We start from the raw sequence: 10,750 nt of genomic DNA on the forward strand, positions 1-10,750 counted from the left end.
CAAATCAAAACAACATTGAGATACCACCTCACCCCAGTTAGGATGGCTATAATCAAGAACTCTAATAACAACAGATGCTGGAGGGGATGTGGACAGAAGGGAACCTTACTTCATTGTTGGTGGGAGTGTAAACTTTTCCAACCACTTTGTAAAGTAGTAGGGAGGTTCCTCAAAAGACTCCACAAAGAGTTCCATTATGACCCCAGCAATCCCACTTTTGGGCATTTATCCAAATGATCACAAACAAGACCATACTAAAGCTACCAGCACAACTATGTTTATTGCAGCATTATTTACCATTGCTAAGATATGGAACCAACCCAGATACCCCTCAGTAGATGAATGAATGGTATTTATACACAATGGAATTCTATGCCTCTATTAGAAAGAATGACATTGCCTCATTTGTTAGGAAATGGAAAGACTTGGAAAAAATTATATTGAGTGAAGTAAGCCAGGCCCAAAGAAACATAGGTCCCATGGTTTTCCTTATTTGCAATAACTAGTATATGTCTGGGACAAGCAGAAACGGTCAAAAGCTATGCACATATGACCAGATAAGATGATGTTAAATGAAATGAACCCCAAGATAGGGACACAAGTGTTTTTTTTTTTCTTGCTTGCTATGTTTCTAATGTATTTATAAGGTACCATGTGATTTTTTTGTTTCTTTGTATATTTCTCCCCCACAGCATAACCCCTGTTTTTACCATTCTGCTGCCCTGCATCTTGTATATACACTTCTCTAATTTGGGGAAGGAAGGGGGAAAAAACAAAATGCTTAAATAGGGATACAGGTTGACCTATTGTAACAATTCGATGTACAAGACACCATGTTGAAAAACGAACTTTACAATTTAGGTGGCTGGGGATGGTGGTGGGGTGGGGAGGTGGGGGAGTATAGTTGTGGAGGTGGGAAGGAAGGGATGGTAGGGGAAAAACAAAGGAGGAGGCAACAATGCTTGATAGGAAATGTACTCATTATCTTGCTCATGTGACTATAACCCCTCTGTACAGTATTTTTACAATAAAGAAACTTATTAAACAAAGAATCTGATAGATTGAACTGTGTTTGTCCAAAATGTATCTGTTAGAGATCTCATCTCCAATGTTAAATGTGACTGTATCATCTAACGATCTCTTCAGGAGAGAAATTGGTTAAATTAGGTAATAAATTTGGGGCTGTAATCTGATAGGACTGTGGCTTAATAAGATTTCTCCCTCTCCCCCCCTACTCTCTCTCTGTATCTTTTTCACGCACACACATTTGCTTTTTCCCAGCAATCAGAATTATAGGAATGGAAATTTGTTCATCAACAGTGTATGATATTTATTACGCTAGTCCAAACTGACTAAAACAAGTAAAGAGAATTGTATTTAATAAAGCAGTCCTAATTTTAAATTCTGCCCTAGCCACCTCTCTTAAATCTTACTTTCCTGTTTGTAAAAAGAACGTATTAATCCACCTCTAAAATTCATTTTAGAAGTAAAGCTTGTAATACATATAAACCAGCTATTAAATGGTAACTATTATTATTTTATGTTTTATTCATGATTTAAATAAACTAGATAACAGGTCAAAGACTTGTATAATTTTTAAAAGGACCTTAAATAATACATATCCAAATGCTAATTCATTATTAATGATAGGCAGTCCAGAAAGAAGTGATTTGTCTCCTATGCATCATTTTTTTGATCTTCAACTTGAAGGAAGTGTGACCTCTGAATGATTAGTTGCTTGGCAGAAGACACAAATTGCATTAAACAAGATAAAAGATGGTGAAATTATTATATCTCTTGTTAAATATACTACTTTGCAGCTCATGATGAAAAACTTAAAAAAATTATTATTCATATAAACTGCTAAGCTATTGTTAGTGTAAGTAAAAATTGCCCAAGATATACTATTTGACAGAATATAAACAATCAGTCCACACATATAGCATAAATAAAAAATGCAATTATTTTAACAACACTAGAAATATTTATGATGGCTTACCCCAATAGACCTCCATTCAATCACTCCTTCAAAAGCATCTAATCTCTAGGCAAGACATGGTACAAAAATAGTAAAATGAACTAGACATAGTTTTCATATTTAAGCTGCTGTCTCTAAGACTTAACCAAAGGTCTTGTCTATAGGTGTATACAGTGAAACTCTATTTCTTATATTTAGTCTTTCTCTGTCATCAAATATATTTAAGTGCCCATAATAAATGTAGCTCTGATCTATAAAGTGTCATACAACAAAGATTACTTCCTAATCTTCCCTATGTTTTGGGAGTACCTATTAACAAGTACTTTTTTTTAATCCATTATAATAAGTCATGTAATTAGACATATGACTGCCATGTATACCATATCCTCTATCTAATCCTCCTGTAGACCTGCCACTTTAAAAATATTTTATTATTATATATTAGTTGTAAAAAAGTTTTTATTGAGATAGTACAATGTGCAAATCACTATAATACTTTATTAATTACCCTTCCTCTATTTCTGTCATCTTTTAGGAGTCTGAATATGATATAAAAGTCCATTTCATCCCAGTATTTAACCATCCACTTTCATTAACAAACAAGTTAAAATATCTATTTCAACCTCTGAGTAGAATGCAGAATGGAAGAGAAAAGCTATAATCTCCACTCAACTGATTAGAAATTAATACAGTGAGGAAGCAAAGAAGAATGAATATAACAGCTTTATTTACTGTCGCATTTAGAAACCTGTGCCCTTCCTAAAGATGCAGCTAGACCTAAGCAAAAATCTCTGCTAGGACAAAGAAATTAGCGGATCTTTGGGTGATCCCCAATACTGGAATCTCCAAGGACCTCCACGTTAGTGTTGGTTGTCCTCCCCACACAAGAGGGAACTTCAATGAAACACAAGTTGCTTCTCTACTTTAAAGAAGATCTACATTTAATTTTAATGGAAATACAGGACATATGTATCCAACATTCCAATTGACCAGAGTTGATTTGTCCTTAGTCGATCTGCATCACAAGGAAAGAGAAAACCTATCTGAGAGACAATAATATGAAGCTGGATATTAAAAAAAGAACTAAACCCAGAGGTTTTGCACAAGTAGTAAAACACTAGCAGCAACCACTAATTCTGATCTGGAGTCCAAGTACTAACGAAAGAAAAGGCTGGATATAAAAAAAGGCCAAGAAATTTTGGTATCCTCAATATTTCCTCTCTCTAGAACCATGGTGCTCTAGTCAGACAAATACCCCTTAAGATCTTTAATATAGATATGACTTCTTCAAAGAATTTAAATTTACAAGGCTTGAAGCCAATCATATATTATTAAGAGGAGACACTTAAATTTAAGGACACAACTGGATAAGGAGATATAAGATGGAAAAAAATGAAAGAAAAGCTTGAGTTACTATAATAATATCAGATAAGGCAGGAGTGGAACTGGGATAAAGCAAGCAAAGCATCAGTCACATACATGAGAAACTGTTCTCAGAAATAATGCATCTGATGGTTACAAAACAGAAGAAGACAATTCCTCTCAGTGTTGTGTAAGTATTAAGTACCATGAGTGTTTTTTTTTTACTCAATCTTGGTTATTAAAGACAAAGTAAATACTAAAGCAAGAGCTATTATTATATACAAAAATTAATATTTCATGATTATATAAGGATTGTACTCTTAAATTTGTATGTCCTCCAGAACTTCAAGGCAAAAATTGCCATAGTTTACACACACACACACACACACACAGCGTCAGTAAAATCTATAATCATTGATGGATATTTTTATCATAATACTCTTAGTAACAAATAGAACATACAATATAGCATTGAGATTAGAATAAGTCTAAATAATATTCAAGTCATATTTCTAAAATATTACATTTTAGCAATTATATATTAGCAACTATAGAACACACATTTCAGTCATAAAATATTAGCCAAAATAGAATACATTTAAATAATAAAGCAATTTGAAATGCATTTTTAAAACCTGAAATTATACAGAATATGTCATCTAACCATAGCAGAATTATGTGAGAAATAACAAGGAAGCTGGCCCTAGTGGCTCACACCTGTAATCCTAGCTACTCAGGAGGCTGAGATCTCAGAATTATAGTTCAAAGCCAGCCCAGGCAGGAAAGTTCATGAGACTCTCATCTCTAATTAACCACCAGTTAACTGGAAGTAGTGCTGTGGCTCAAGTGGTAGAGTGCTAGCCTTGAGCTGAAGAGCTCAGGGACAGTTTCCATGCCCAGAGTCCAAGTCCCACAACTGACAAAAATAAAAACAGGAAAAAAAACCAAGGAAAAGAAAACAGGAAATGCCCAAATGTTTAGGAATTAATGGGCATACTTTTCAATATCCAATAATTCAACGATGAAAGGGAAGTGGAAATATAAAATACAGTAAAGCTAATTATAAAAATTAAATTTAAAATCAAATGGGTTTACAACAGGCTTCAAATCTAGTCACAACAATGATCTTTGGACCACAATACAAATGAAATTCATTTTATTATGGCTGCATTATATTCTACGTTTTGGGTAGGACCTTAATTTGTTGGTAAGGTAATATCTAACTACCTTATGGAAAAGAATTCTACCCTAAGCAACAAAACATATATTTTATTATATGTCATTTATAACTCAATCCAATTTATTTGAAATTTTAAACCAAATCTTTGCATAAGAACCACAAAGAACAGCACAATTTCTGAACATTCTACTACTGGACATGGGCAGACACACAACGTATGTTTTGTTGCTTTTTTATTATATGTAAATTTATGTGAACATACACCTAAATATACACATATATTTTTGTAACTATAACCAAAGTGAAAACACAGAAAGTCTGTATTCCACAAATATTCTATTGTCCCCAAAATATGTATCCCACTGCTTTCTATTTCTGGGCTTTTGAGTTTCCTTCTAGAGAATCTTAAAATATGATCATGGAGTATGAATTATTTTGAGCTTGGTTTCTTTCACTCAACTTGAATGTTTCTGCAAGTCTTTCTTTTGTTGAGTAGTATTCTGTTCTAAAGATATGTTATAATTTACATATCCACTCACCTACTGACAGACACTTTTATTGTTTCTATTTGATATCTACCCAAATCTCTTTGCCCAAATCAATCATGTTGAAATATTTTAATATTCCTATGTATGTGGACTTTTCTGCCTGGCCAGCTTTGAACCATGATCCTCAGATTTTAGCCTCTTGAATAGAGAGGATTACAGGTGTGAGCCACTGGCACCTAGCTCCCAGGGCTGTTTTCTTAAAGAAATACCAATACTATTGGAACAAAAGAAGCATCTCTATTTGAGTATAACCCTATAACAACCAACTGTAACATTATTTCCAAATGAGGTCACATTCTGAGGTACTTTGTGGATAGAAGTCCATTTAACCAAAGGGAAAAGCAGATTAATTAGGTAAGACATCCATGAAACACAGACATAACAAAGATGTCAAAGTCAATGAAAAATATAGAGATGAATATTTAGCAAAGAATTTTTTTTGTTTGAGAATAAAGACTGGATTGCAATCCAGTATACATATGTTAAGAAGACTGTGAAAGGGAATCTTAAAGTCATACTTGGTAGGGCTGCCATTCATAGAAACAGTCTTTCTTTAAAATCTAGGCTTTAATATTGGATGTATTCTGTGTGCTAATTTCTTGAACAATTCTGTGTGGTCTCAGTGCTTTCTTCTCTTTCCTGTGGCCTCAGATCCCATTTTATTTAGTAGGATGTGACAGGAATGATTCCACCTTACATAATAAATTTACAGTTATAACACAGATTGGTAAATTCAGGTGCAAACATTTTAGGAATAATTTTTAAAATTTCAAATTGATAACTTTATTTGGATTTTAATTCAAATTCAAGCAAAAAAGCACAATCAAAACTTCAGCCTTGACATTTCTTCTTAGCAGAAACTAAAATTTAACATTTGGAATGAACATTTTTTTTGTCCCTACATTGTTAAAATTATCTGTTAGATCACTCTACTGAAATATTTAAAAATAAGATACCTTCCATTTGTTTCCATGTAGTGAGAAATGGGTAGAAATAGGCATAAAAATGAATCTAGATGAGATATAGTGTAATAGCTCCCTTTACTTTAAATGTTTAAATGTTTTTATAATAAATTTATTGAGTTGTATACCCAAGAATGTAGTGTGTTTTTTACTTAAATGTATTGTTATAGCTTTGGGATGGTTTGAAAGCTTGATTCTTTTATTTTTAATTTGCTTCTATAAATTTCATGTTTTTATTTGCTATAAAAGCAGCCCAGGCAGGAGAGTATTTGAGACTCTTGTCTCCAAATAATCCCCAGGAACCAGAAATGGAGCTGTGGCTCAAGTGGTAGAGCACTTGCCTGGCCCTAAGTTCAAAACCCAGAACCAACATTATAACACTCTTTATTTATTTATTTTTTTGGTCATGGGGCTTGAACTCTGGGCCTGAGCTCTGTCCCTCAGCTCTTCAGCTTAAGACGAGTGCTCTTGAGCTACAGCGCCACTTCCCAGAACCAACATTATAAAAGACAAAAATGATAAACTTTTTTCAATTCTGTTTCTTCCTCTCTTCACACTGTAAATAATGTCATATGGTATACAAAGTTGCATTTTTGTGTTTACCTTGTCCCTCCTTTCTTGTTACTAATAATATCATGGGGCTTAGCATGTAGCAACTGTCCATCAATGCTGGTACAAATTATCTTTATACCTAAAAATCTGAGTTGAACGCTTACTTTAAAAATCAGGTAGGAAAGCCTGGTGCCAGTGGCTCACGCCTGAGGCTGAGATTTGAGCATCCTAGCTGGAAGCCGGCCAAAGCAGCCATTAGGTTCTTGAAACGCTTTTCTCCAATTAACTACAAAAGCAAAACGTGGAGCCGTGACTTATATGGTAGTGTTCTTGAACAAAAAAGCTAGAGACAGAGATCATGCTCTGACTTCAAGCCCCAGGGCTGGCACAGACACAACACCCACCCACAGCCCTCCCCCTCCCCCCACCACCTGCTATCTACAAAGCCAATAGGTCAACAGCAAGTTGACTTATTGACACCAGGTTTGACTCTTGCTTAGGTTCTTAACGGTACATTTTACTAATGGTAATACTAGAAAAAAACGTGTCTCTGCACTTTTAGACAAATCACACTCACTGATGAGTATATGAATTCGAACAAAAGTGTTGACCTGAAGGTCCTATCGGGAGTTTCAGAGCTGTTTGCAATGCAGTAGAAAGGCACAAGTCCTCATTCTGGGTCATTGCCTTGAATGAATAAAGATCTCAAAGGAACTGGCTTTAAAAGGAAGTAGAATGAAAGAATAACGCTCAAGCCCGGGCCTTCTTGGGGAGACCTCAAAGCCTAAAGCATCTTTATCCTACCTCCTCATTTCACAAAGGGACAGACCGGAACTACATTTCCCAGAATTCAGAGCGGAGAGGCGGGGCTAAAGAGACTCTACCTGTAATTGGCCTGCAGAGCCTCAGTTTTGATTACGTGCCAGCTTTTGGTTTTTTAATCTCTCGCTGCGCTCCACTTCAATCTGATTGGCTCGTCATTCACAGAGTTTCTGTCGTCACTAGCAGTGGCTGACGCAAAGTCTTTTAGGCTCCGCAGCCTCACGGTACTTGAAGTCTGTATTGTGGTTGAAGTGGTGACTTTCCCACCTGCTTCAGAGCTACCTGACTACATTTCCCAGAAGGCTTGGGAACAGCCGGCGGCGTGGAGGCTAGCGTCTAGTACAGTCATCCAAGCCTGTTCGGCGGGAGTGTAATGGCCAGAGAGATGACGATCTTAGGTCAGTACGCCGGGGCTCCCTGTCGTTATGGCAGTCGTCCGGGTGGTCTGAGGAGGCCACGGTCGCCAGGGATAGTCGTGTCACCTTGTGGATCTAGCGTCCGCATCAGGAGGAATGCCAGAAAGGTGTCTTTAGAGGCGGTTTGTTTCTGCTCGCTGCCGGGGTTGGGGGTAGGCGCCTCCGAACGGGGTCCTTGTTAGGACCTCGGGTTGGGGATGCCATTTTACCAGTGACTAATCCAACCTCGGGTTGGGATTGTTGGCTGCCTCTGGGCCTTTAGGGGTGCTGCGACGACGTGCACTCACCTCCAGGACTCCTGGTGGAGGAAGGCGTCCCTCTGCATCCCGAGCTCCGGACTCTGGGGGTGCTGAGGTCTGGTGGTCGGAGGGACGTAGGCCGCATTGATGGCTAACCCCACAGTCCGGTTCGGAAACGTGCCTTCTCCTGCCTGAACCGTGATGAAATGGTTCTGAAACGGGCTCGTGGATGGAACTGAAGAGTGGGAGTTAAAGATTGGTTTTTCATTTCTCTGAGTCAGGTCTTGATGCAGATCCGCTAACAATGCAGATCAGCTAACCATTTCTAACGCTGTCTTACACGTTGAGGTTTGGGGTGGCAAGTAACGGTAGTGTAAGTAGGAATAGAACAAAGTCTTTAGGAAACCAAATAAGATTGGTCCTAAATTCAGAGCTCTGCCTTTCTTCATTGTTTACAGTGTGCATCCCATTGGTTTAGATTGTTTTTTTCTGTACGTGATTGCTGCTCATCTGCTTTAGCTGGTGTAGAATAATGGACAACAAGTGCCTTTAAGGAGCTTGATGCCCTTATGACAGCAAAGTTATCCACTTTGATAGTTTTCCTCTAAGTATTACCTCTCCATTCTTTATTAATCTTCAAATACATAGAACATCTAGGCTGTGTTCTGGAGGGACAGTTTAACGTCTCCACAACTTTTAAAAATAGTTGTATCCATTTTATCCCTTTTAATGGGAGAAGGCTGTAGAGGATAAAGAGTTTTGCCTTATATATAATGACAAAGCCTTTGCTGGGAGAATTTCAATAATGGAATTTCATTTTAGTAATGAAAATTATAATCCTTCATAAAGCTTTAAAATATACATACTATTGATCCAGAAAATTGGATCCTGCTAGCTTTTGTTTCAGGTATATGATGTTTTTTGTCAGAATCAACACAAGTACTGAAAATTTTGTTTTAGTACTATTAGTGAACTACACAAATGTAGGGCTTTTTTTTGTCTTTTGGGTTTGTTTTGTTTTGCTTCTGTTGTTCCTTTAATTATAAACATTGTATACTATGGGAAAATGTCTAAAAGAAATATTATTGCTCCTATAAAATATTTAGAGACTAAAACTTTTAGTCTTATTTCAAAGAACAATATTAAAAAAAAGACCTTTTAATGGTAAATAAATATTGTAGTTTGATAAGATGTATGTTTTATTTTGCTTATCTCCAGGATCAGCTGTTTTGACTCTCCTGTTGGCTGGCTATTTGGCACAACAGTATTTACCATTGCCTACTCCAAAAGTGATTGGTATTGACCTGGGTACCACCTATTGCTCTGTTGGGGTGTTTTATCCTGGCACAGGAAAAGTAAAGGTGATTCCAGATGAAAATGGGCATATCAGTATACCCAGCATGGTGTCCTTTACTGATAATGATGTATATGTGGGATATGAAAGCTTAGAGCTGGCAGATTCAAATCCTCAAAATACAATATATGATGCCAAAAGATTCATTGGTAAGATTTTCACCCCAGAAGAGCTGGAGGCTGAAATTGGCAGATACCCATTTAAGGTAAGATTATCTGAAGTCTGTATTAATGTACTTTCCTTGTACACTTCCAATTTATGTGTTGGTTTCACACTGCAATCATTGTATCTTAAGTTGCTTAATCTTTATGGAAGTTGTATTATCTCAGGGAATACCATTGCAGCTCCAAGGTGAAGTAACCCAGTGCCTTCCCATGACAATCAAAGACAGGTCTTAACTGTATTCCTGCTTTTTCATCCTCAGAATATCTGCTTAGCAATTTCAAATAATAGGAAGGATGTTGAAGTTCTGTGTACAACTCTGAGTATGTGTATGTACATAGTATTTACACATAAAAAGATCCGATTACTAGATATGTTTTTTCTGACTAAATTTGACAATATTTCAATTAGTAGGATCACATCAGTATCTTAAATAGTTATATATGATGACTGTTACTTTAATTGATCAGTTTCTACCTGTACATTTAGTATCCCACTCATTTTTTTGTTTAGCAAATATTCTTTTTTTTTTTTTGTCTGGTCCTGGGGCCTGAACTCTGGGCCTGGACGCTGTCCCTCAGCTCTTCAGCTCAAGGCTAGCACTCTACCACTTGAGCCACAGCACCACTTCCGGCTTTTTTTTCTGCTTATGTGGTGCTGAGGAATCGAACCCAGGGCCTCATGCATGCAAGGCAAGCGCTCTACCACTGAGCCACCTTCCCAGCCCTAGCAAATATTCTTGTATGCACATCTTTATATAGTTCTGAAAATGTCATGATTTGAATTCTAAAAGTAATATTAATTGATTGAAAGTGTAAATGTCTTTAAGGATTTTGATTTATATTTGCTAGATTGCACACCAGAAAGATGATGTGTTCTTAAACATTACTTTTTGAATAATGCTATATCCACTGATTATTACTGCTTGGTAATACCTGGCATTTGATGAGTGAAAAAATGGTATCATGTATAACATTTTTGTTTCTAAGCCAGACATAGTAATACAATCCTGCAGTTGCAGCCAATTGTAGGAGAACCCCAGGCAAAAGCAAGAGACCCTATCTGAAAATTAATCTATATGCAAAAGGACTACTGACATGACTCAAGTGTTAGCAAATCTAAGGCTTTAAATTTAATCCTCACTACTCTGCTCAGAAAACGTTTCTCGTGTAGTA

The 10,750-nt window shown here is 36.6% G+C and overlaps 1 protein-coding gene across 1 annotated transcript in view; it reads left to right on the plus strand.

Moving 5' to 3' along the window:
- Positions 1-7,726: 7,726 nt before the first annotated feature.
- Hspa13 (heat shock protein family A (Hsp70) member 13) overlaps positions 7,727-10,750 on the plus strand; it is a 10,777-nt gene continuing 7,753 nt past the window's right edge. Inside the window, exons 1-2 of the mRNA XM_042676888.1 lie at positions 7,727-7,802; positions 9,278-9,618. Coding sequence (XP_042532822.1) covers positions 7,778-7,802; positions 9,278-9,618 — 366 coding nt within the window. The 5' untranslated portion in view covers positions 7,727-7,777. The remainder of the gene's footprint in view (positions 7,803-9,277; positions 9,619-10,750) is intronic.

This window comes from Dipodomys spectabilis, unplaced genomic scaffold (assembly GCF_019054845.1).
Source record: "Dipodomys spectabilis isolate Male_0828 unplaced genomic scaffold, ASM1905484v1 ptg000032l, whole genome shotgun sequence".
Classification (NCBI taxonomy): Eukaryota; Metazoa; Chordata; class Mammalia; order Rodentia; family Heteromyidae; genus Dipodomys; species Dipodomys spectabilis.